Genomic DNA, 27,861 nt, shown 5'->3' on the forward strand with positions numbered 1-27,861 from the left:
CCTCAGGCTAAGGAACTTTTTATTAGTTCACTAAAGTATGAATTTAAAGCCGGAAAAGCTCATATGTAACATTTAGGAGTATTGAAGTTACAGTGCTGCGGGGTGGGGGAGGTGGGTGGGGGGGGGGGGGTGAGAGGAGTGGATTGGTAGAATTGTTACTGAGTGATAAAGATTGTGGCCTGAGTGGTTCCCCACCGCCCCCCTTCCATTCCTATGATGTCTCTTTGAAATAGTTGATGTCACTAGCATTTTTGTAAAGACCATGGAACGGGCATGTGCACTGTTTAGCTGTTACATGTACCATTTCCAGTAATTCTCATTTCAGCCTTATGGGGTTCCCTGATGCATTTCTTTTCCAGAGCTTCTCAAGATTTCTTCTGTACCCCAGAATTAATCATGGGATCTTATATGTTGCTGATTTCCCATGGCTTATGATTTCCTTGGAAGCATTTACAATATTTTACCTTAATTTATAATTCGTTCTTTATCATATGATTTTCCCTCACGTGATGAGCATCTGCAGGGGTAGCACTGTTATGTATTTCAACATCCAGTCTTTGCTCATTCATTCATACCTTCAACAAGTGTTAATTGCTCTATGTGCCAGCTGCTGTGCTATACAGGCTGATCATACACCAGTGACTGTAATAGTCCTGCGTTGCTGTGTAAAAATTACCCCTTAAATAACCCAAAATTTAGTGACTTAATACAGCAAACGGTTATTCTTAACGTGGGTCAGGAATTGTAGTTGCTTAGTTAGGTGGTTCTGGCTTGTGGTCTCATGAGGTCGCAGTGAAGATGCTGGCTAGCGCTATTTAAAACTATTAGTCTATGAGGAGCTCTGTATTAGCCATCTATAGCAATGTAATAAATATAAGTCATCTGAAGGCTCAGTTGGGACTTCCCAGTGGTGCACTCACAAGGCCTCCATGCTGCTTCAGCTTCTGTAGCTCAGTTCTTTGCCAGGTGGGCCTAGGTGGTCTTAAGTGCCCTCCTGATCTGACAGCTGATAGACCCCAGAGTGAGTGATCCAAGAGGAAGTGAGACAGAAGCTGTAATGTCTTTCGCGGACTAGTCCTGGAAACCGCACTCTATAATTTCCACAGTATCCTATCTGTTACACAAGTCAGGACCACTTAGAGACTGGCTGCCACAGTGACTAAGGCAGTTGACGGTTTGTCTAGCATGGCACTTATATTTTACTGGAAGAGTCAACAGTTACCAAATGATTCTATTTGGTATCATTTCTCTTTGGCCTGTAAAATAAATGATTACAGGTTTTCATAAGTGGAAGGATACATGTGAGGGAAATAAACTGCTGTGATAGACAGAATGAGAGTGTGTGGGCACATGTGCTGCCTTAGGTACAGTGATCGGCTAAGGCATTTCAGGCCTTTTAACCCGAAGCTTGAAAGGTCAGAAGTAGTTTTCTCTCTCATTAACAACTCACTGTGATAGCTACTGTCGTGTAAGGTTTAAGCAGCTTGGTTAGGGTAACAACATGCAAAGGGCTGGTGGGATGCAGAAGTCAGACTGGAAGCGTGTATTTACTCAGCAGGTTGCTAGTATTACAGCTAATTAAAAAGCAGAGCTATTTAAGCTGCTAGGCTTTTTCTCTTCTTAAATATAGTACAAGATTGCCTGAAAATTGATAGATAACTTTAAGCGATATATATTTCTTCTGGATTTCAGATATACATTCATATAGAATTGATTCTATAATTAGTGAACTTTTATTTGCTTAATAATTCTCCTGGATTGCATGAAAATATCTACTCCCTTCTGGGTTCTAAGGACATATGTTTATGGTCACACATAGTTCTTCAGACGTTTCGGGTTGTAAGATGACTAATAATCAGAGTATCTTTCATTTTAAATTAAAAAAAAATACTTCTGTTAGTATTTAAAACGTTGGAAGAGTGAAAGCTGCATCTTCACTGTTAATGTTGTACTATAGCTAAAAATCCAGATAGTTTTTTAAAGCCTGTTTTTTGGTTTAATTAATTTTATTTAAACTGTCATTACTATCAGTATGAGATAATACTCAGTGGGGTGCTCATTTAACTTCCCCCGAAGATGTGATATTAATTTATAAAACTCAGCACACCCCAGATACAGCACAGTAGGCACCGTAAGTGAGGTGTATCATGTCTAGATAGCATTGTGCTAGAATTCCCTCTGTCTTCTGTGTGTTTAACCCGTTTTTCAACAAAGACGAATTGTGTACGTTATCTATGTGGGTCGTGTTTCTAGCTCATCTTTAAGACAAGAATTTTATATAAAACTAAAAGCTATGCAAGTGCAGAAAATTGTAGAAGACACATGCTCCCAGCCAAATCGCCAAATACGAAATAACCATTTACAGTTAGTATGACGGTGATTTCTATTGTGTTTTTATGTGCAAAAGTACTTGAAAAGTTTGCTTTTAGAAGTTTTCTTTTATGTTCTATTGTGCCTTGCTTTAAGCAAATTGTATGTACAATTCCATGAAAGATAAATTATTGTGTTTTTTATTTGAGTAGCTATATTTTTTAAAAATGAAATTTCTTTAGAACATTTAAAGCGATTTGATAGTAAAATTCACTTTGCACCTGGTTTTTTAATAGTGTCACGATTATGTGGAATCTACCTGTAGTGCTCAGTAGAGCATCACATACCTGGGAATGCTTTAAGCCTGAGGTATTCAACAAATTTAATGTATTCTTCTAGCATAGGAGAAAGGGTTGTATTTATTTTTCTCCTATGGCTTCTTCCTTATTTTGCCTTTCATCCCTTCTGATTGGGGGAGGTAGATAAAAACATTGTACTGAAATTATGAAACACGGTTTTTTGTATCTTGTATTACTCTTTGGACCTTTGAAGATTTAGAAGCTAGAAGAGGCATCTTGCTAATTTTTCTTATCTTGCCTTTAGCTAGCACTGGTAATAGGTAAATTTGTTTTTCTACTTGGATAAAAGCCAACTTTCCCTAGAGTTTAGGTGTTAAGCATATCAGGGAGATGTGCTAATTCTATTTTATTACTGTATGAATTCTGATAGTTTATTGATACACATGTTACTCTGCTAAAAAACAATAGGTTGATTCCCTTCCCCCCTTTTATAGGCTAAATACTACCAAATTTTTATGTATAAGTATTTTGGAGCTTGTCTTATTGTTTAGACGTAGTTTCCTCATTGTAGCGATTACACAAATGCATTCAAGCTGATGCTACATTTCAAGCTCTTAGCATAGTGCGTAACATGTAGAAGGGATTCAGTATTAAATATTAGCCATTATTATTTTTAGGACTTTTAGAGATTTTTATTTGTGAAAGTTTGTCTCTAGGTGAAAACTAAAATTTTAAAACCTACCCCTGATGGAACTATTAGGTTATGTATTCAAAAAGTAGCTTGTTAATTGCTTAAGCGTACTATTTCCATTCATTCTCGTGTTTACCTTTATAATATTGATGTTGTATTAATGATGTTTTGCTTAATTTCATGTCATAAGTTTAGCATTTTAATGAAGTTACACTTCTGTGGTGTGTGCAGAGGAGTCAGCATAGTTTCTACGCTGAGGGATTGATATTACTTGTATAGAAGTGATGGCAATGAATTTGTAATTCAGAGGACAGGTAGAGTCACCAGTCTCATTTCTTAAATCAGTTTTCTTGTTGTTGTTATCTCCTAGTTTTTTAAAACAAACGTGAAGAATTGGGGTACTGATGTACGTAGGGACAGTAACTTCTGGACATGTATTCATGCGGAGACAATTCAACTTTATATTTCTGAGTTATTCCAAAGAAGGGAGTGTTAATATTGGTGAGTTAGTAGCCCCTCCTTGCTACTGTAATACATTCTACATACCTCTTGCTACATTTTAAGTAGAGCTATGTAATTGCCTATTTATGTGCTCGTCTCCTTCACTTGATTGTTATTTATTTCTTAAATAGCTCATTCATCTTTGTATCACCAACATCTAACAGAGAACCCCTCCCCATCGCTCATTACTTTTTGTAAATTTGGGATTCCATTTGGTATCATTTCTCTTTGGCCTGTAAAACCTTTTTTGACACTTTGTAGTACGGGTCTGCTGGAGACACATTGGCTCAGTTTCTGTCTGTCTGTATTTTGCTTCTATTTATGAAGGGATTTTCCCTGGGTATAGAATTCCAGAATGACAGTATTTTCCTTTCAGTACTTTAAAGTTGCCGTTCTGTTGTCTTTTGCCACCATTATTTCTGGTGAGAAATTAGTTATCATTTGTATCCCTTTCCTCCTGTGTATTTAATGTCTTCATTTCTCTGGCTGCACTTTTCGGGTTTGCCCTTTATTTTTAATTTTCAGCAGTATGATCAGAAGGTGACCAGGTATGGGGTGTTTTTTGTTTTTTGATCCCGAGCTTGCTGAGGAAGGATTTGCTGAGCTGCTTGGATCTGTGAATTGATATTTCAGGAGATAATTCTTCTAATGAATAAAAAACGTCTTCTGTACCATTTTCTTTTTCACTCTTCTTCTGTATCCCAATTATACTTGTGTTACAACATTTCGTATTGTATTACAGATCTGGGATTCTTTATCTGTTTTCCTTTTCCCATTCTTTTTTTCCCCTCTTTCTTTCAGTGTTGATACTTAATCTGTGTTAGGTTTCTCCAGCCCTTTCGTCAGCTGTGTTTAGCTTCCATTATGCCCACCTGATGAATTCTTCCCTTTTGATACATTTTTCATTCTAATAGACATAAAAGTTTCCATGACCTTGCTGTTGAAATTCTTCATCTCTCATGCATGATGTCCACCACTCTTTAGATCCTTTATCCCCTCTGTCATTTTTATAAATCTTCATTTACATTGTCTTTGTCTCGTAATTCCACCATCTGGGGGCCATCTTAGGTCTGCTTCTTTTGACCAGGAGCCACATTTTCTTGATCTTTTATGTGCCCCACAATATTTGATCGTATGGTGGATATTTAAAAAAATTATAGTAGAAATTAATATTTGCTTCCCCAAAGAGCATGCCCTTCTTTCAGGCTTCTAGGATGGGGATCTGAGTCAGCGTGGTCTCTCTCTAGCTGAGCTGGCTTTGGGCTTTCTTAATACTTTAGTTTTATGGAGCTCAACTGTGGCCTCAAATGTTTTGAGGGCTCGGGATCTGTGCACTGAGATTCTGGTGATCTGTCTTTTGATTTCACAACTGAGCTACTAACTTTCAAAACTGGGGGTTTCTCTCTCTGTTTTAAAGTCTTCATGCTCTTTTTGTTTTCAGTTCTATTTCTGGCCGTTTCTTCGGAAAAATCTCTCCGTGACCTAGTATCCTGCACCCAGTCTTCAGACGACAGCGGCCACATACTCTCTAAAGGCCCAGAATGCGCTATGGAGATTTCTCTCAAGTTGATTGCCTGGGACAGGGACTTCCGAGGGCAGCCGCTTTGCACTGAGATCTCTCATGCCTCAGGGAACGTTTGCTTGCTCGGCTTCCCTGCCCCACTCCCCACCCGCTGGAATGCTACCCCATGCAGTTGGTGAAGACCTCGGGGAAGGAGTTGGTAGGCGAGTGCAGACTTGCTTTGTGACAGGGGCTCCTTGGAATTCTAATCTGTCATGCCAGTACCCAAGCTCCTATCAATACTAGTTCATTGAAAAGGTGTCTGGGATTTCTTCACCCTTGTTTGACTTCTTCAGCTGTTTGTCAGGGATGAGAGCAGCCTGTCTGTCACTTTCCAATAGCTCCAATAGGTTTCGGTGCGTCCTCAGCTCCCCGATGGCTTGTTGGGGTTGTTCCGAAGAAGCAGTGGTGTTTTGTGACTACTTTCTAAATCCTACCAGAAGCTGTCACTTTCTTAGCACTTTAATGTTTGGGTCAGGTTAGATGGACCATGTGTAGTTTTCCTAGGCGTTATCTTCATAGTGAATTTAAAGACCTGTTTTAAAGATAAGCATTCTTATCTTTGCATCTCATTATTTGAAGACATCCTATTTTGTTAGCGAATAATCAATACTGTGACTGGTTCTTTTAAACTGAGAATTTTAAGTGTTGTATTTCTTTAATGGGCTACACTTGCTCTATCCTATAACACTTTCCGTGGTGATAGAAATATTCTCTATGTGCTTTGACCGGTATGGAAGCCACTAGCCACATGTGGCTCTTGCGTACTCGATATGTGGCTAGCGCAATTAAAGAACTGAATTTTGAATTTGTGGTTAAATAACCACATGTGGCCAGTGGTTCCCATAATGAATAACACAGGTCTGTGTACTAGACATATTATGGCAAAAGCAGTAGCTTAATGTGCATAGTTATGCTGAACAAGTCACAGAATCCTTGTGTTTTTTAAGTGTAGTTCTATTAATACCCATTTTAAGACTTTTTTTGATTGTTACCATTTGGAACACTGTGTGAGTCTGGTTTCTCTGAGAAATAGAACTTGTTGAAATTCAAGAAATTTTCGGTGAATAAACAATTAGCTTTGTAAACTGATATCTATGCATTTTCAATTATCAGTGAACTATTTGATAATCTAATTAGAGAAGTGATCCCACTACAACAAAAATTCAGCTTTATTTCCTGCGGTTTTACCCACCCTACTCTATAGCTGCTCATGAAGTTCAAGTACAGACTGGCCAGAGTAAAGAGAAATGTATTTTTTCAGGCCTACAAGCTATGGATATATAAGTAAAATTCTATTCTTAAAATTTTTAAATCGTTCCCTCACCCCGTAGTGTAGCATGCACTGTGAAAAGGGCTCTGGACAAGGAGGCCAGGAACTGAGTGATAGTTTGATTGCCCTCCACTAAATTGCCTAAGTTACCTTCGTACTACTGCTTAGACAGCTAATTTGTAAAGAGAAGGTCACCTGTCATTAGAACCTCAATTTTACAATTTTAAAATTAGAAAGTATCTTTTGAGTTGTCTGATTTCTCTTCTGCTTTTAGACAGAATGGTTACAGAAAATGTTTTACTACACACACACACCCCTATATATAAAATTTAATTTTAAAGTTTCCAGTGCTGAATACCTCCCGATGAAAATCAAGTTGATAATGTGATTGACCGTGTTTGCCTATTCATTCTGGGGGTCAGATGAATGTTGAGAGGGTGATACTCATGTGTTATTTTATCTTTCTTTGTAGCTGGACAAATTTGCCAGCATAAAAATTCCAGGTAGCAAGAAAGAGAGGCCTCCACTTTCGAACTTGAAGACTGCGTTTGCAAGCGGCGATTGCTCTTCAGAGGTGATGGAAAACTTTTCCAAGCCAATGTCCGAGAACGAACTCTTAGAACTTTTTGAGAAGATGATGGTAAGGATTTTGATTCTTATGAAATGTTGTTAGGTGTAAAAGCCTTAGCTTTTGATCATGTTTCCGGATCCCTAAACATATCTGGAGCTCGTGTTCCATAGGGTGCTTTATGATGTCATTGAAGGTGGCACTTTCGGCATAGAAACTTTATGGTCCCAAAAATAAGAATCCAAAGAAAAATGTCATACCAATTTTTTGTTCTTTAAACAGGATAGATAAAAACATAAATACCTTGAAGTATCGAATGAAACGTTTCTGTCTTGAATAGATTAAGTGGTCTGTCTGTCTGTGTTCGGTTACATTTTAGAATGACGGTCGCACTGCTCTTCTGTGTGGGTTGTCAAGTGGATAACCAAGTTCATCAGTTATATCTGTAGAGACTTGGACTCATTTTGAGGTGTGCCTATTCTGGTGGAAACACTTGGTGTCATTTGTGGCCTTCAGTTGGTTCTCAATGACGGAGACTCTGTGACAGACTCAGCGCCTAACTTTCAAGCTGGCTGAACTAATTTGGCTAATATTCAACATATATTAAGTATATTCAAACTATTTGCCACAAAATGAATGCTAGCTTTTTATAAAAAGATTATTTACATATGTAGTTTTTACCCTCAAGTTGCATATCCCTTAAGATTCAAAACAATTGGAAATCAAATGATTAAAAAATGCCAGAAGGTAGTATTTCATGATTAAGTTATTTTATAAGTTCAGTGTAGGAAGAAGCTTCTTCAGAGATACCTCATTAGCTTCAGGAGAAATGAAAGTGGAAAGGAAATCACTAGTTTAGGGAAATTCAGGAGGGCGGAGGGAGTAGAGGCCGGTCTCAGGGTAGGGTTTGGATGGTGGAGGGAAGGGCATTCATTCTCTAGAGATGGGGAAAAGCAGTGAGCAAAGAATGAGGATCCATATAGTTCATGCAGGGACCAGTGAGAGGTGGGAAAAATTAGACTGGAATGGTTGGTTATGTGGGGCAGAGTACGAAAGGATTTTGTTTGCCATTCTGAAGAGTCGTATATTATTTTATTGCAGCATCGCGATTCCTCTGGCGTATGTCCGTTTCATGTATTGGTTTTGACAGCCTTCTTTGGCTTCTGGGGAAATTATTTCATTCACCTATTTACATTAGAGTGCAAGATGTGCTTGAAATTTGAGTGAAAGTTAAGAGCTGCTGAGGTCACTGGTGTATTTGCTGTTACACTGCCTCGTTTTCATCAACAAGTGTGTGTATTTACTGTTGCACATGGAGCTTCAGAAGACCCCAGAAAGAATGCCTAGTTTGTGTCTTCCTGGGATTTTTAATTCATATGAGTGATTCCTAACTTTTCATCACCGAACATACATTTTATTAGTATTGTTTTACACGAAGCCTACGCTAGGGAGATTCTTGCCTATAACATCAGCTCTTGATGAAGTGATGAATTTAGCTTTAGTTAATCATACGTGTATAACCTCCTCCTTACTAACTCTCGTCAGCACGATTTAATATAATTTTAGCCTAAAACGAGGAAAATGAACATTTTTTTTTCTTTTTTTTTCTTTTTGCTCACCTTTCCCTCCATTAATGAGACTTGTATACAGATAGTTCTTCCAGGACTACCTTTGAGGACTCGAGGTGGTACAGTACCCTTTCCTCCTCACTCATCCAGGCATCATTGTGAAACTGCTCACCGAAATTAATCTGTCAGATTCTGGAGTGGGAATTTTATGGTTCACTTGTGACTACCTGATGAAGAAAAAAAATTTTTTTCTCTTTGAGCATAATTGATGGCACCATCAGAGTAAGTAGAGCTGGTCTTCGATGTTAGATGTTTACAGGGGCCACATTTTATCACCACAAGCCACTTACTTAACAATACCGAAAAGTACCGATGTAATTTATGGTACTCTGTTCTGAACACGATTCCTTCAGAAGTGTTTTTCCGTCAGCAGCAACTTCAATAGTGTGCACAGAGTAGATAGGTATTTTGAAGTATTTACAGAATACATATTGGATATCTGGCCCAGGTCAGCTAATAACTCTTAAACAGGTCTCTCTCTCGACAGAAGACCTTTTGCAATCAAATTTACTCTACTAAGCAGTGCTCGTGTGAAACTGTTGCTGTCTCAGTGTTACCCAATGCGCTAATGAATGAATTTGTCACAATAAGTTCTTTTTTAAAAAATGAGGACTAGGTTCTTTGCTTCCCTTTCTGACCTTTGAACATATCACAGTACATTGTAGGGAAAACCTGCAGATGATTCTGAAGCCGAGAAGGGTCTTTTTCCTTCTTTAAGTGTGGATTTCAGTGATATTTCTTAGGGTTTTTAGAGTAACCACATTTCTGACAAACTTAAAGCTCTTTCTATGTCTGTGGAAGATGCTAGATTTAGGTTGGGTTTGATTTTTGGCGTGCACCTATTGGTGGTATTTAATACCACTATTAATAAAATTTTTTTTTGATGAAGAAACATTTAATAATTAGCCACTTAACATTTTGGTACTTAACCTGTACAGAAGTTTCATACCATTTAAAGTTTGCATCTAGACTGTTTGTTTTGGCATTGCACAACTTTCAAAATAATTCTTATTCAACATTATCAAAGGCATTTAAATAATTTTTACATGAAGTAAAAACTTTGTTTTGAAAAACATCTTTTCCCTCCTCAAGACAGTCCTTTGAAAGACAGGGCGCTGTCTTGATTACTTAATGAATGTGAAGTACAGTGTAATACTTCACCATTGGTACTCATTTCGCTTATTTTAGGAAATTGATTTACTTGCTCTCTGGGTAATAACTTCAGTGTGCTTTTTTTGAGGTAGCGATGAATTTTTAGTTATACTTCTTAAGGGCTTTTTCTCCCATTTATTTTTTGGTGAAAGCAAAATTTTCACGTCAGAGCCCACGTTGGTTTCTCTATGGATCTAGATAAGTTAAATGGTTGTGTGGATGTCATCGTGTATACAGCTTTGATTTCCGGAAGTCATAGTTTCGTGGTTACTCTTGAACTCACTTTAGCTGTATGGGCCTGGTTTTTTTTGAGTGAGGCGAACATGGTAGGGATCAGCTGAAAGTGACTTGTCTGTTCCACTCGTTGCCTCTTGGCTTATTTCTTTCCTGCCTCTAGATGAAATTCAAGGCAGGTCTCAGAGCTTTTCATTTACTTTCAGCTTGTAAAAACCCGACTTTAATATAAGTAACTTAATTTTCATCCAAAGAAAGCTTTTCTCTTTCCCTCTTTTAAGCCTGTTCCACTTAGAGTCTCGAGTAGAGGCTGTTCTTGGGAGTGAGGTTTCTTCACCTTATTTTTCTGTACTCCCTAGACCGAATCAGTCCCCTCTGGTATTAGATTGGATGTGGGGTTGAGGAGAGGAACAAGCATATACTTGCTGGCCTAGGGCATTTATAATCCGGCATTGGTGCTCTGGGTGTTGTATTAGCTTCTTATTGCTGTTGTAACAAATTGCCATAGACCTGGTAACTTAAAACAACACCAACATGTTATCTCCTAGTTCTATGGGTCAGAAGTCCAGGTTGGCTCACTTGGTTTCTTCAGGTTTCATAAGGCCAAAATCACTAATACGTGGGCTCCTATCAGAGAAGCTTTCGGAAAAATCCTCTTCTGGGTTCGTGTTGGTGGCATCTAGTTCCTTGCCGTTGTAGGACTGAGGTTCCAGTTTCCTTGCTGTCACCGAGGGGCTGCCTTAGCTTCCAGAGGCTCTTTCCCATCCTTCATGTGGGCCTCTACATCTCAGATGTAGCAAATCCATCTCGTGCTTGGATGCCTTACCCTCTGGCATCTCTTGCCTGCATCTGGAGCAAGTTCCCTGCTGTAAGGGCTCATGTATTAGATTGGGTTTACCCAGATAATCCAAAATAATGTCCCTATTTTAAAGTATGTAACCTTACTTGCATCTGCAAAGTCCCTTTTGCTATGTAATAAGAAACATTTACAAGATCTACAGATTGGGGTGTGGACCTCTTTGTGGGACTAATTTACCTGCCAGAGGTGCAGGAGATTATAAACATCGATTCTGTTTTTGTGACTTCCTCTTAGTCTCACCTACCATGCCCTTGTCACCTGTGAAGTCCCTTTTGTCTGGCCTAGTCTTCCATAAGCCCATTCCTCTGCTGAGGTCACCTTTTGGATGCAGTATGACCTAGGTGGCCCAGGCCTGCTTTCCTGGGAATCCACGTCCTGTCCATGAGAAGCCGATGGATCCTTTGTCCATAGCTCCTGTCATTAACCTCCAAAGCCTGTCCTCCACGCAGAATAATGTACTCTGACTCTTTCTACCCGTAGTTCAGAGACAGGCAACTGATTTTTGTATGTTGATTTTCTATCCTGCCACTTTACTGAATTTGTTTATTAGTTCTCACAGTGTTGTGGTAGAGCCTTTAGGGTTTTCTATATATAGTATCATCTGCAAACAATTTTAATTTTTTCCAATCTGATGCCTTTTCTTTTTTTTTTTCCACCTTTTTGCTCTGGCTACAACTTTTAATACTTGGTTGAAGAGGAGTGGTGAGAGTGGGCATCTTTGTCTTGTTCCAGATCTTGAAGGAAAAGCTTTTGACCTTTGACCATTCAGTACAATCTTAGCTGTGGCATTATCATATATGCCCTTTATAATGTTGAGGTATGTTCCTGCTATAGAAAGTTTATTGAAGCTTTTATAGTGAATAGATGTTGAATTTTGTCTAATGAATCTCACTTGATCATGATGTGTGATTCTTTTAATGTGCCGATGAATTGTTTGCTAGTATTTTGTTGAGAAGTTTTACATCTATAGCCATCAGAGATATTGTCCTTTAGTTTCCCCAGAGTGTCTTTGTTTGGCTTTGGTATCAGGGTAATGACTGCCTGGTAAAATGAGTTTAGGAGTGCTCCCTCCTCAATTTTTGGGAAGAGTTTGAGAAGGATTGGTGTTAATTCATGTTTAAATGTTTGGTTTGCCACCGAAACCATCTGGTCCTGGCTTTTCTTTGTTGGGAGATTTTTGATTACTCATTCAATCTCCTTATTATTGGTCTGTTCCGATTATCTGTTTATTCATGATTCAGTCTTGGTAGGTTTTATATTTCTAGTAATTATCCACTTTTTCTAGGTCATCTAAATTTTTGGTGTTCATTACCAAAATGGTTTTTGGTGTTCAATAAAATTGTTCATAGTCTCTTATGATCCTTTGTATTTCAGTGGTATCAGATGAAATATATCCTCTTTTGTTTCTGATTTTATTTACTATAGTTCTATAATAAGCCTTGCTATCTAAGACCACACTTCTCTCATTGAAAATGATCTTGGGTATTCTTGGCCCCTTTGATTTTTTTATATTTTACAATCAGTTAAATCCTGTTATAAAGCCTGTTGGGATCTGGATTGGAATTGCAGTGTATTTGTCGATTTAGGCAAAATGGATACCTGTGTGATAGTGTTTTTCCATCTGTGAACATTGCACATGTCATCTCTCTAGTTATTTATTTAGATTTTCTGTTCTCGAACAGTAAAAACTTAGAATTTTCTCCCTTTAGGACTTGCACATCTTTTACTAGATTTATCTGAAGGTTTATTTCTAGTATGTAACTAGTATCTATAAAAAACTAAACTTTTTTCCCAAGTGTTTTTTGTGTACTGATTTTTGGTAAAATGTATCCTTATTAAGTTCTCATTAATTTTTATTATTTGTAGGTTCTTTCAATGATGTGTACAATAAGAATATCTGAATTATATTTGTTATTGCCTTTTTTCTTCCTTTTCATTATACTCAGTGTCATTCTATAATAAAAGAGGTTACATTTGTGAATTTAACCTCTGTTGTGAATTTGTTTTTCAGCTCTGAGATTTTACTCCAAATATAATAAACTAACTCTAAATTAGGGAAACCGAAAAGCTGTTCTTTGCTGAGAATTTCTCTGTACCCACCCAATATCTGCCTTCCAAAAAGGTCATAAACTGATAATAAAATTTAAAAAGGAAGATCAAACAATCAGTTCCATGATGCCCTTTCTGATGACTCCAGAAAATAGTTAATGTCTTTTCTCTGTTCCTAAAGTACTTCAGTAAAGGCTTTCCAGTTACTTGAATTAAATTGGCTCGCTCCTTTCTACTCCGGCCTTCCAATAGGGTTGATGCTTGGTCCTGATAATTTTTATCTAGTAAACAGAGTATATTCCTGTGTTAATGATTAAATGAGTGACTGCGTATGACACATTTCTGTTCTATTCATTGATTCATTAGATCCCTTTTCTAATCTTTTTATAAGAACTATATTTTATTGGACTGTGAACATTTAACTTTATTCATCTTTGTCCCCTCAGAGCCTTCACCGTGCGTATTGCACATATGATCTGTTTCTTCTGTTTTGTCAAACACCATGTTTAAGCAATAAAATGATATAACTTCATACACACAGAGTTAAGTTGGTGGGTGGAGAGTCTGTCTTGTTAACTTACTTTGGCGTTCCCCTCCTTTGGGTATATGCTAAGGACAGTTTTTCTTCTTTCTCTTCTTTTTCCCTTTAATCCTTGGGTATTAAGGGTTTATGCACAGCAATTTCTTTAGTCAGATAAATGGACATCTATTATGTTGAATTTGTAAGTGATATCTTGAGGGTCACCAGGAGTCTGAATGAAAGGAGAAACCAACAAAGACTCCTTTGTGTTAATGCTCTAAGTGTTTATTGACTGCTATAGATTGCTACCAGCAGGTAGTTTATTTTAAGTATTAGCATTCTTTACAAATCTACTTCCTCTATTCTAAGCATTTCTTATTTATTACAAACTAAGAAAGTGTATTTAGGGTTGACTAGATAAGATGAGAGAGGTTCTGTGGGAATGCTTTGTTTTGATTTATTAGTTATCAGTCTTTCCCCTCTCCTTTAGGTAGAAATTGAAAAATTCGGGGAAAAGTGGTTTAAAAGCAATCCGAATAATAATCCAAATAGGAGGAGGAGGAAGAAGAGAGTATAGAAGTGTAAGGCAATTGTCAAGTTGATTCATGGGTTGTATTTGTCAGGGGGGATAATGTCAATGCCTAGTTGTTGCTTCTAGATCCAGATAAATGAGAAAATAAATGATTTAGGAGCATTGAATTTTGCCTGGTGGGAGTTTGTTGAACCAATAAAATAGAGGAATTTCAAAAGGATAAATGTTATGTTAATGTTTAAGCATGCTCTTTCACCAGCTGGAAAATGATGTGTCTGTACAATTTCTAACTCTGAAGGCCTTTTCTTAGTCTTTTTTTAATCTAGAAAAGTTGGCTCTTGTACCATAAGTCAAATGACCATTTTATATTTTATGTAGTTTCTGAAGAAATGGCCATTTGTTTAGACAGATGAAAAATCAAGGAAAGAAACCCATTTTATCAGTAGCGGTGTTTTTATCTGCAGGAATCACAGTTATCTGTGATTGTAGGTGCTTATCCATATGCTTGAAAAGTCCTAGCAACACTGTATTCCAAAAATAGTTGTGAAGTCTTCCTGTATTCACCTCCCAACCTGTCCCGACAGCCAGTCTCACTGTGTGTGCACCTGTTCTTCACCCTGTCTCGACATCACAGCTGTATACAGACATCACCCTTAAAGCATTTTCATAATGAAAAAAAAATCATTTATATAAAAAATGATTATAAAGGTTTGTTTAAGAACATACTAGAAATGATCAAAAGAAAGATTAACTATTCTACAGCTTTAGCATATTTATGGACATCTCAAATATAAAAAAGTAGTAATAAAGTTAATTCCAAGTTCGTGGTTCTAAGTTGTATTTATCTTTTAAAGGTTTTGGTAATGTTTACTTAAAGCTAATGTAAGATTAAAATTTATTAAATTGCAGAACTGGGTAAGGTTCAGTTAATGTTGACTATTTGAGAGCATATAATGACCTGGACCTAGATAATGAAATCTTACAGTTTTTATTGGCACCAAACTGTTCACGGTAAAAAAAACTTACCTTAGTAGGGATACATTAGCAAGACCTTTTGGCATTGTGTGGTATGGAAGATAAAGTCCAGTGTGGTTAAGAAAAGAATTACACTTTTAGAAGAAATATGGGTAAAGTTGTGCTTGTAGGATATTGAGCTCTGAAGTCTCAGGAGAAGTCATTCTAATCATTGTGGACCTCTTAAGATGCTTAACCAATCTGTGACTATAGGGATAGGATATTGTTAGGAAAACAGACAGCTACCAAGGATGACTATGTATGGGCTTTAACCCATGAAACAACATGATACCCTGTTAAAATGAGATGATTGCTGTTGACTTAACAAAAATTAATGTTTGATTTTGCTATTGTTGTGCACGCAGTTTTTACCTTTGATTATAAAGCTTATTGATCCATAGGATTTTTCAATCAATTATTATATTGTCTTTCCAGTATCTACTTTATAATTCTAGTCATACCTCTGCCTGTCTGGAGTGTTTCTCTCTCTCAATAAACTGTCTCACACCTGTCCATCTTCACCTTGCTGCTTGTGTATATTTGCTTTACTCTCCAAAGAGTCAATCATTTAAATGTAATCTGACACTCCATGGCGTTAAGTAACCCACAGTACTTGATGTATGTAAATTTAATGAGCATGCTGTCTTGTAAAACCCACATCATGAATGAAAATAGTCTAACATTTGTAATTCAGTTGAAAAAAAGTCTGCTCTGTGTTTGCCATTCTCTGCTCGATTGCTCCTTAGTGCTCCAGCTAGTTGAGTATATGTGCGTGCGTATTAAGATTACATCTTTCTTCCCCCTCTCAGGTTTGGCAAAGAAAACGTAGGAAATATGTTTTTTGTACCAGTGTTTTATCAGTCTGGGATGGAATCAAGGTGTCTAAAACCAGTAGAATGCTTGTAACTTCCTGGTTTGTGGGAACCTCTGGCCCTACCCCATCCATAGGAAGAATCCTTTGGAGTATCGGAAAAACTCCTGGCTCAACTCCATGCCGTTTACTTGGTTTCCAGATCAAGGCCACTGCTGACCCCCTGATGTCCTTGTTCAGGTCAGGAAAAGTGTGTCCTTTCATTGCTCTGAATGGATACAGCACCACGCAAAGTCCCACAGTTGGGTAGTGAAGCATGGGTGAGATCTTGGCGTCATTCACTCCTCGGTCAGGTGCTGCCCGGCTCCAGGTCATGGAGGTGGTGTGTGGTTCTGCTAGTGCTCCCTGAAGATGTGATGAGTTTCAGTGTGGCCAGTTTTACTGTGTCATTACCGCTGCCAGAAGATTCTACCTCTGAAGCTGGACCCCGTTCTAGGCTGGGGTTGTATTATCTCTAGCTCCTGCTCCCAGAAAATGACGAGAATTTCATACGTCTGTCCCAAAGTAGGATTAGCAAATTCTATTTGGGAGCTTCTGTCATATCTCATTTATTTAACAAATATCTAAAAAGTAACTACCGCTGTCTGTGCACTGTGAAAGTGGCAGCAAATATAGAAACATTCTTTTAAAAGTTATCTGAAGGAGAAAAAAGGAAGTCATAGGAAGGAAAGCTAGGGCCGAAGAAAGGCTTTTTCTTTTAATTTTAACCCCTTAAGGATTGACATGTTTATGTGTTGAAGCCCAACCAAGATTCAGTGAAATAGGGTTTAAAAAAGATAAAAAGGCCATTGAGGATCCAGAGCATAAATAAGTGGAGGTATCTTTGGGTAGATGCAGGAATTGGTACAGAAAGATTAGTGTGCAGGTAAATTAGTAATACAGGAAATTGAATTATAGTTTTCCTTTTCACAGAGGAAATTGAAATTCGCTTACCTGAAAATGATATGTAGAAACGGCAGTTGCGTAGCCTCTGGAGAATGGCAAGTTTGAAATAAGTACCTTAGGGAATACGGGTAGGGGAGACGAGGAGGATTTCCACAAACGTTGTAGGAAGTGATGTGTCAGAGTTAGCCTGTGTCGGGAGAAAATGGAGAGAGTCAAGACACTGGAAGTTTTATTGAGGTTGAGAACATGGTAACTGAGAGTGGGAGAAGTAAAAAAAAAAAAAATAAGAAAAAAAAATGTGTGTGTGTGTGGATATATGTATGTATGTATGTTGAAGTCAGAAAAGGATAACGCAGATCATGGCGATCCTTGAGGTGGGACACTTTCGATAACGAAAAGTTTCAGGTGTGGTTATTTAGACTGGCCGAGGAAAGTGGCAGTGACGACTGAGGGTAGCTTGGATTCCAAAGACTGGTCGCCAGGCGTAGGACAGCGGAGGAGTCAGCACAAGGTGCTGGCAAGTAAGTGTTAAGTTGGATGTCTTAGTCCCAAATGAAATGGGATTTTAGATGATAAGGGAATTAAATAATATGGAAATAAGCATAGGGAAGATAGACCAGAGTTCAAATGTAAGCTGTAGGATTATGGTCAGTTTAAACGTTTTCCTAAGCCTCAGCTCTCTCATTGATCAGGAAGATAATACCTACCTCAAAGGGTTATTAGTGCGTATTAAATAAATAATGCTTACATGTTTAGCTCAATGCCTGACTTAAGAACTTAACTGTTACGTAAGATTGTAGGACTACTAGGTCTACACGAAAAGCTGTAGGAAAGGTTGTTGGGAGAATGAGTGAGATGATTGTTTCACAGATTAAGTTTGGAATGAAAGTGGAGAAAATGCGAGCAATTTGAGAACTTCGTGTTTTGGAAAATTTCGAAGGGTGCCTGACCTCTAGGTTTGAATGGAACTTTATTACCCGTGTCCTAATAGTTCCTCGCCGTAGCTTCAGGTTTGCCTCGATGGTCGTTTCGTAACTCTCTTCTCCTCTATCAAGTCCATGTGTATTTATTGGAGCCAAATACACTAAAAACGTATCCTTTTTAAATTTGGTGGACTTTTAAAAAAAATTCTTCAAAAGAATGAGGGATGCTCTGTTTTTCTTGTTCTTTCAAATTATTTTTATAGCCAAAGTTTTATGAGTATTTTAGTTTTTCAGAAACTTTCAAAATAATTTTAGACTTAGAGAGTTGTGAAAATAGTCGTTTTCGTGTACTCTTCACCCAACTTTCTCTGATGTCACCATCTGATAACTTTAGTACAATTATCAAAACTAAAAATCAACATTGGTACAATACTAACTAAACTATAGACTTTGTTCACATTTTGCCAGTTTTCCCACTCCCTGTTCCAGGATCCGATTGGGGATCACATCTTGCGTTAATTTGCCGCATCTCCACAGTCAGGGACAGGATCACTCATGGCCCTTGACGCTTTTGAAGAATCGTGCTTAGTTATTTTGTAGAGTGCCCTTAATTTGGATTCTTTTTACAATACTTCTCTATGTTTCTAAAATCGCTCCCTAGTGCCGCTCAGACGTGCATAGGAAAATAGCACAGTGATTCGATTTAAGTATAGTTTTTAATTAGAAAGTAATTAACTAAGGGAAAATTACTTTTTGATGTCACAACTCCCAGTTTCCCCAGGCAAAACTGTGTCTAAACATATATTTGAAGGTAGTGCTTTAAATGAGTTAATTCACAATATATGTTGCTAAGGTATTACTAGAACTTTAACAACAGAAAGTTACTCTTTAGACAGAAACTAAAATTTTGATTTGATGACTGCTCAAATAATATTTTGGAATGAGATAATATTCAGCTAAATAGCCAACTGATAAGATTTTTCCATTTAGAGTAGATGTTTATCTCATACCTACTGAAATATTAGCCTCATTCGAATTACTTATCCGGCCCTAGACAGCGATGTGTTCTATGTATTTTCTGCTCAGTATTTTATTTATGAGAGATATTTAATGAATTGCATACAATTATCATTGATCTATCAAGGTGAACTGCCATTTCAGGGCTATTAAAATCTGCAGCTGTGGTATCATTTTATACTTATGCAGTGTATTAGGTGTTCCATAGTATTCAGTTTGCTTAGAAGGATGCTTTATTATAATGTAAATTAAGTTAGCTTCACATGGCGTTGTGGGTGCTATTGGTGCCTCTTCAAGACCCTATCACCAGGGTGCAGCCTGCATAGCATACCCCAGGAGGTTCCTGGTGGCTCACAAGGGCCCCATCATCCAGAGATTTGGCCCCAGGGAACTGGTGTCCTGCAGCTACTGACAACTGACTTGGGAGTGTCCCTCCTGGTGATACTGTGGTGCAATGCAGGCTGAAGCCAGAGTCCAGCCAAGGCCACCTTTTCTAAATTCTCTTTCCTGGCCCTTACCTTGCTTCCTTTACTCCACTCATCCTGAGAGCATCTCCTCTGTTAATCACCTGCATCTGAATCTATGTCTCAGGTCTGCTGCCTCTAGGAAACTGGACCTAAAATAGTGGAGATACGATACAAACAGTTGGAGCAGATGTGAACTTAAGTAACATGAACATTGATGACTTGCTCACAAGGACCTCACACGAGTACCTGGAAATAGCACTAGACTGGGGTCTGGGCTCCGGTTCTTGAGTTTCTAAACCAGCTGGCTCCAAAAAGTCATTTCTGTGGGCCTGTCTTTTCTGTTCTGTCGTATATGGAGTTTACACTATGATATTCAGACTCTCATGTTGAAGATTTTCCCTAAAGCCTGGACGTTATTTAATGAAGATGTTTGGCTTCCCCTGATGCACCCCAACTCCTGTTTCTGTGATAGCCTTAAGAGATGCTTAGCTTAACTCCTGGAATTGAAACAAGGCATGGCTGTGCATTTTCTAGGAAAAGCTTCCAATACATTCCCCAAGGACTTCGTGACCCCCTGAAGTTTAGTGCCACTGACTTACAGGGTTTTCCTTCATTTCGCCCCTTTCTTTGTAGTTTCAAAATCTGTTCTAAGAATACTGCGTCCTTTATGCACACACACTCCCACACATTTTCTTTTTCTTTCCATTGCTTCTGTATTTCTTTTTCCTTTCGTAAAGGACAGAATTTTTCTTACACTTTCCAGTGCCATTTGCTCCTGGGCATGCAGAGAATGACCACCTGTTAGATGAGGTTACTGCCTCATGCGTGTTTCTGTGAGGTTTGTGCTATTACGTAGTTGATTCCAAACTTCTTTGTAGTATCATTTCTTCTGTTTCCTCTTTGTTTTTAAATAGGGACAGCCGTCACATCTTTGTCATGAAGGTGAGTACCGTATGTAGGCAAGAGAGGTTAGATAAGCCACAGGAAGGAGGTTGGGGGAACTCTGGGTCTCTTCCTTAATTCGAAATATACTGCTTTTGTGTCTAAGTTCATGTCATCTTGAAGATGTTTTTCCACAAAGAAAGCAGTACGGTAGCCTTTTTATCTTTCATCTCTTTACCTTGAAATTTTATTTTGATTTCAGTCACAACTAATGGCCTTTCTATTTTTTAGTATTCTGCATCAAGTATTTTATAGTTTGCTAGCTGAAGATGCCGGGTCATTAGAAAGACAAGTTCTCAGTGTTCTTAGCTCCCCCCACCTTTAATGAGAATTATCCCCTAACTTCCCCATGGCTTTCTTGCATGGACAGCCTTTATAGATAATATAAGCTATCTATACTCATAATTTAGAAGAATCAATAGAATGCCTCACCGGACTGTATAATAAAACAGTATGTATTTCGGTGTAAACAGTTGGCCATGACAACTCAACAAGGTACAGTAAAGTCACATTCTTTAATCTCTGCCTTATGCCACTGTGAGTACCACGGCGACAGTGTAGGCTGATAGAAATGTGCTGTTCTGGTGATTCCGACACCACACCCATATCGTTCTGGAATACCTAAGTTTCAGGAATGGAGCACACCTCTTGGTAAAGCTTAACACAAAACTAAAAGACAGTGTCAAAATCCAATGTATTAAAACCACACAAAAAGTATTTAATATTGCAACAATTTCCATATGAATTCCATTTTCCATCTAATTCCATTGAATTAGAGTTTAGGTTTAGATAATTATGATTCCTTCTTTTATAAGGTACGTGCATCTCTCTTTGGGAGACAGGACAGTTCTTTTTATGGTGTTGGACTAGCCCACGTGTTGTAGAAAGTCTAGCATACTGTCCCCCTGGAAGTCCTCGTGGCATCCCCTCAGTCACAGTGACAACCAGAGTGCCCTCAGACATTTCCCAAATGCTTCCTCAGTGGTGTTAAGGCCTGCTGAGAATCACTGGTTTAGGGGGGGAAAAGTGAAACAAACCGTTATTCACGTAACAGGATATTTCTACGAACAGCCGAGAGAGACAATACTAATCACTCCCTTTTATTGGAGTGTCAGCCAGAACAACTTCTAGGAGCTTAAATATTTACATCAAGGTGCAGTAAAGGGGACTTTGAATTTCAAGTACTTGAACGGTTTGGTATGCAAAAACTGAGTCAGCTAATGGCATACACTGCCAATGTTTGATGAACTGTAGCAGCTTTCTTGTAAAATTTGGGAAGAAATTTAACTTGCTGGGCTCCATAGGCGATCCAAAGTCTTGATTTTTATGGTTCTGTTTCTAGGTGGATATAGAGTTTATATACATTCAGGTGTTGTGCCTTGCATATCAGAAACAGGCGAGGGCCAAGATCAGGAAGAAATCCACATGAGCTGCCCTTGAAACCTCAGCCATTTCTTACCTTTGCTCCCTTTCCTGTGCTGGGACGGCCTCTTAAGCAACCTGATTGGTAGATCCTGGTAGCGATTCACATAGTCATGTGGATGTACTTGACTTGTATTTTTAGTGAGAATTAGACCTGGAGCGATGTCCAGGTCTCTTAAACCCTTATTTTGAATGGTGTTTGATCAATGTTAGATTTTTAGGTGGTACCTCTTTTTATTTATAAGTGTAGCTTTTGAATAAGTTAAGCAGTTAATGAATATTTTGTGGTAGAGAGGAGACGTTTAAAATTATAGAATGCTTCACCTTTTGCTGGGGTCAGTACTAGGTGTTTGATATGTGCTTGTCGCTATAAGGGTCTAGAAAGTGGTTGGCTTATTTACCATTTAATTTTTGGTACATGGAGCTGCTCCTTCAAAACAGTGCAAGATAGCTTCAAGTGCAGCTGTTGTAAAAAAAAAAATGTATACACACACACGTGTATTTTGAAATTGTGAATCCTAATGACTTTATAAAAGGCAGAAATCTTCACCTGTCTAATTATCTATAGTGATGCGAATGTAATTTTACTAGCCTGCTGTGAATTTAAAAAGCTGTTTTGGTAAGTGTTTTACCTGTGAAGATGATCGGCTAGAATACTTCCATATCAGCTCTTTTCTCTCTCCTCCGGGCAGAACTACACGTAAATCATTTCAAAACAATTAATGCTGTTTTAGTCACAACTTATTGATTTTCCATTCATAGTGTATATAGAGTTGCTGCTCTACTTAGATTCTAAAATGAGGCTTTTTAATTGTGTTTTCCAGGAAGATATGAATTTAAATGAAGATAAGAAGGCACCATTGCGGGAAAAGGACTTAAGTATCAAAAAAGAAATGGTGATGCAGTACATTAATACTGCTTCCAAGACAGTAAGTAAAGCTGTCAAGTGGAAAAATACTGCTGAAGCATGTGGTGGTATGAAAAACAATGCATTTGTCTGCTGAGGTGCTTAAGTTGGTGGCGACCGGAATCAGAGGGGCTTTCGAATGTATCATTAAAAGCACAGTATTACAATAAGTTTAATTTAAACATATATCTCACCTTGTAACTTAAACTGCTTTTGTTTTTTAGCCACTCACATTGCTAAGAAACACTGCGATTGGTTGGTTTACTCGCCCTTCAGACAACTTTCCTTGTTAGTGAGTTAAGATGGGTGTTGATTTCTGTGTCACTTATAAATTGGGGTAATCTTTGTATTGTAGAAAAGGGCGACTGATTTTACCGCAGCCATTTAAATCAGGATATGTAATAGTGGCTTAGAGGCATATGTTTAATGTGAGTTTTCTTATGGATAAAATTATCTTGTGAAAATTATATATGTAGACATTGAAAAGAGCGTTCAGTCTCCATATGGCTGTCCGTTTTCCAGGGAAACATAAAATATGTGGGTGGAAGTGATGCCTGGGTGTCTAAGAAGCCATGACTGGCACACAGAATCAATTACGTCTATTTCATGGAGCAGCAAATGAGCTTGACCAGTCATATAAAAATTTTAAATAAATAGGTTGGATGAAAAATTTAAAATGAAAGCTAATGAAGAAGCGAATGGTAGAAGAACCAGAGAAAATGATTTTGGCGGAACTTAAGATAGAGAGGAATAATATACTGTAGTTTTTACTGGATACTTTAACTCAAGTCTAGGTTAAAAGAATACAAGTTATTTATACTTTAAGTCCATTTATCTGCTAGACCAGAGACTCTGAGGTATTTCTTTTGGAAGCAAGACTCAAATGATAATTAAGTTTTAAACATATCTCATGTTTGGGCAGCCCGATGTTCACTTGCAGAAATCACAGAGCGCTATTATTTCAGCACTTTATATAGATGGGCTCTGTACATGCTGCTGTGATATGAATTGCTGTTGTCTCTTAATGATGCTTAGACATCAGAGATTAGCTGTGGGGATTTGGGAGTCAAAGCTTTTATTTTAGATCAATTTATTTATCCTCTACTTGAATCTTGGGCATTTTATTTTACCTCTCTGAACCTCAATTTCCTCATCCATAAGATGGAACTAATACCTACATCGTAGGCTTGTTGCTAGGGTCACATTGTTTATTCCATGGTTAGAACATAACCGATTTTATAACTGGTGGCTGCCTCTGTGCTAGTCGTGGTTGTTTATTTTTCTTTGCGATTTGTTTATCATTAGTGTTGTTGAAATTATTACACCATAATTAAAAATATAAGTAAATGTACATCAGTAAAAAATACAAATTTACTATTAATGAGTCTGCATTTCTACGACTTTCATTTGTTCCCTCATCACATTTAAGTGTCTATATGTCGGGCACTATTTTAGGCTCTGGAGACGGAGCATCAAGGTAGTCTATCATTGTGTCCTGGGGCGCAACATAGGGCAACACGGGCGCAACATAGGGCAACACATAAACACGGGTAATTGGAGGGGAAATATGATGTGGAAAACACAGCGGGGGTGGTGTGGAGATGGTATAACTCTTTTATATGGAGTAATCAGGAAAGACTACCCTTTTTGCGAATTTTAAATCCAATAGACACGAATTCACTTAATATAATTACAAGAGATATTGTATTAGAACTAGTTTAGAAAGGCTTGGAATAATAGTGCATTTCAGTTTCTGAATTTCGGATAATAAACAGACTTTTTAATAGAACAAACCACTTTGAACTTTATTGTAATGGATCTATTTCAGTTTGCATTCACTGATTTTAAACTTTAATCCTCTAATTATTTTGGACTAAGGTTGGAATTTATTTACCAGAATTAGTTAATTAGATTATCAGGATTGAAATAGATTAGTTATCTAAAGTATGATTAAAGCATCGACTCATTTAATTAGTGTGCGGAGGATCATGGCTTTTCCTGGGAGGGTTCTGAGTAATTTGGCAGGTGGTTAACGTAGAAATTTCAAGCTAACCAGTCATCTATTTTTGCTCTGAAAGTAGAAACACATTTCATTAATTCCAGGATACAGATTTTGTCATGCTAGTATATTTGGGTTAATGAGTACTGAAAAAGTTTTCTCTGAGAAAAACAATGAAATTTTATAGGTTATTTTAGAGAGGTTGTGGTTTGTGGTAGGTATACTTTTGTTATTTTAGCCTTAGAATTTGCTTCGAGATTCTCTTTTGTGGATAAGTATTAATATTATTTTTTTAAAAAATAGTACCGATGTCTACCTTTGATTTGAAAATGCTTTCGACATGTTAACCCTCAAAGTAGCACCAAAATAGGTAAGTTTGGCTTTGAGAAGAAGAATAAAAATCAATCAAATTAGGTTATTTTTGAACCTTAAGTAAGTTTCAGTTTAGATCGCCAAATGGTAAAACTGAATTTCTTCAGTTATGGGAGATTATTAAAATTTTATTAAGCAAATAATCATGTTTAGAGGTTGCAAATGCCAGATTCATGTGTGTTTTCACTTCCTAGGGCCTGGGTATGTGATCCAGGTTTGGCCAGTACCATCTGGTGGCCAGGGCTGCTGGGGGCTTCTGGGGAAGTTTCCCTTCCTTCATAAAAAGATCCAGAGCAAGAAAGCCACTTTTTTTCTGACATTCGACATGGTTATGAGATGGGCTGGGGTGCTTGGGATGGGACATCTGGGAGCTGTTGCTCTGCCCCCATGTAGTCCTGCTTTTAGAATCTTCCCTTGTGTCAGGCGATGCGTGTTCTTATTTAAGCTGGGTTTTTCCTCTGCTGTCATAAGCGTTCTGATATACCATCCAGATGCACTTTTCCCTCTGCGGGGTCTCTCTTTATCTTTAATTGACTCTGGAAATTCCTCTTTCCATCAAAGAAGCATCTTAAAAGACCCTCCCCTCCACGGCATCCTCAAGAGCACAGATGAGAGAGGCACCACATGGCCCAGGGCCCTGCCTTGGTAGATGGCTTGCCTCATCTGTTTAGCAGCAACTTTATTGGAGAAAACTTCTTTCAAAGAATGACACAACTTGAAACTAATAAAATAAAATTAAAAAAAAAAAAAGTGACACAGACTTTACTTTTGTTTGATTACTAGCTGGAGGGTAAGACTGTTCCGCAATTAGTGGTAAGGACCTTAAAAGTCGGATGTGAGATGCTGGTCTAAATGGAAGAGAACTCACAGTTCCCAGACAGTGTAAGAAGAAGAAAATTCTGGAACATAGCAGAAGATCTTTAGAGCCCCTGGTCCCTAAGAATTTTTTCTGTTTTCTAAATGAAAGGGAACTGTAATTTAATATACAAATCTGCCATATAAATGTATCTAATTATGCTTGACCCAACTATGAGTGTAGTTCTTAATCTTTATTGTGGTTTAATTATTTTTCATCCTTTTTGTCTCATATATATTTTTTTATTTTTACATTTAAGAGTATAAATTTTATTTTTCATGTCTTTCACAATACATAGAATAGTATGAATAATTATAAGGTGTTGCTAGAAATGTCTGAGAAAAAGTAAAACATTTTTTAAAATTTTACTTTAAGTAAAACTTATGATTCGAATTGTCCTTTACGTCCTAAAAATCTTTACTCAATTGATTTTTATTTTTTGCTATGTTTTTGTGTTCCTTAAAATTCTTCAAGCATCCCTGCAGTATCGTTAAATTATGATTTTTGTAGTCAGCATTCTTGAGCTTTGAGTAGACAAGCCAGGTCTAGGAGAGACATCCTAATAGACTTACTGCTTTCACCAACTTTTTCTTTTCTCGTTGGTTTTGCTGTATCACACCCTATGTCTGTGATGCCTGTGTTTATGTTGATATTTATTTTCTTGTGGGCGCTTGACTTGTGTTCGGGGTGAGCTGGCTCTGGGTATATTATCTCTAGGGAATATGAAAGTCTCCCATGACAGGGTTAACAGAAAGGCATGGACTAATTTATGTAAAGAATGTGTTCAGAAGAAAAACTGTAGAGAGTAGGATTAAGATCAGTACAACCTTTCCCGCCCTTTATCATAGAGGATTAATAAAAATTTCACTGTACTTTTCCTTTCTGTTGTGAAGAAAGAATCTTCTATTTATTCCAATTTAGGCTTTTCCAGGGTCATCTATGGCAGTACAGAACTGGAGAAGCCCTGAGAACCCAAAACCTATGTCCCAGAAAGTAAAAGTGAACCCAAAACCTGTGTTCCCCTGGAAGGAGGAAGAGGCTAGGGGGCGAGGGGAAGTGAAGACAATCAGGGAGCCACGTTTGAGAGACAGGAGAACCAGAAGGTGTCTGGTCCTTTGGGGAGGTGGAGTTTCAGGGAAAGAGAAACTTAGGGATTTTTGGGAAATTCTGTACTGGGCTATGCAGTAATGTTCAAGCTTTTATTATGTCTCCAAGAACCATTCTGTGGAGATTAGCATTTGCTCATCAGTGCTTTCGGAGTAGTCTTTTTCGTCCCAATTTTTAGATATGAAATGATGAGACCGTCCAGACAGTTTACTTCTATGCAGATTACAACTGGACTGCTACCTGTCAGCCCATGGTCTTTTGTTTTGTTTTGTTTTGCTTTGCCATTAGAGATGGGTAAAATGCTTTAGAAATTTCCCTGACATTTATACTACTGCTTTCTTCTGAAGGCGCTAGCTTGGAAATAAAAGCTGGTACAGGCCTCTGCTCCCCCTCGATCCCCATCTATCACTGCAAGTAGCGTGCTTATTTTAGGTGGGCTGATAGCTAATAAGGAAGGCCTAATTTCACTTTTCTAATCTTAATTAGACTATCCACCCTTTATTTTCTAGTTATGCGTAGTTTTTTCCTTTTCGATTTTTTTTCCCCCCAGAGAAAGAAGTAGAATTTATCTTTTAGAAGTGCTCCTGGAATTTTGCTAACTTCCTTTGACATTGTTTTTAAGCTTTTTCTTTCATAGTTGATCTGGACTGCAGTCAAGTGACGGCAAGGGCTCCTTTGAGGCATGTATTGGAAAAGTTTAGATAGTGTTTCACCTTGTTCCTTGGACTTTAAAGTAGTTCTGTCATTCTTGCTTCGACTTTTTAAATAAGAAATAAATATCAGATATTATAGAACATAACTTCAAAAAGGCACAAAGACTAACAGAAGTTTTTTAAGCAGTGATAAAATGACTGAGTCTAAATTAAATTCATAAATGTAGGATTATAGATTCTCGTGTATAC

General features: G+C 37.8%; 1 protein-coding gene across 1 annotated transcript in view; it reads left to right on the forward strand.

Moving 5' to 3' along the window:
* Positions 1–27,861, forward strand: part of DIAPH3 (diaphanous related formin 3) — a 425,074-nt gene that overhangs the window by 35,965 nt on the left and 361,248 nt on the right. Inside the window, exons 2-3 of the mRNA XM_039877169.1 lie at positions 7,108–7,275; positions 22,543–22,647. Coding sequence (XP_039733103.1) covers positions 7,108–7,275; positions 22,543–22,647 — 273 coding nt within the window. The remainder of the gene's footprint in view (positions 1–7,107; positions 7,276–22,542; positions 22,648–27,861) is intronic.

The sequence above is a fragment of the Pteropus medius genome, unplaced genomic scaffold (assembly GCF_902729225.1).
Source record: "Pteropus medius unplaced genomic scaffold, Ma_sr-lr_union100, whole genome shotgun sequence".
Taxonomy (NCBI): domain Eukaryota; kingdom Metazoa; phylum Chordata; class Mammalia; order Chiroptera; family Pteropodidae; genus Pteropus; species Pteropus medius.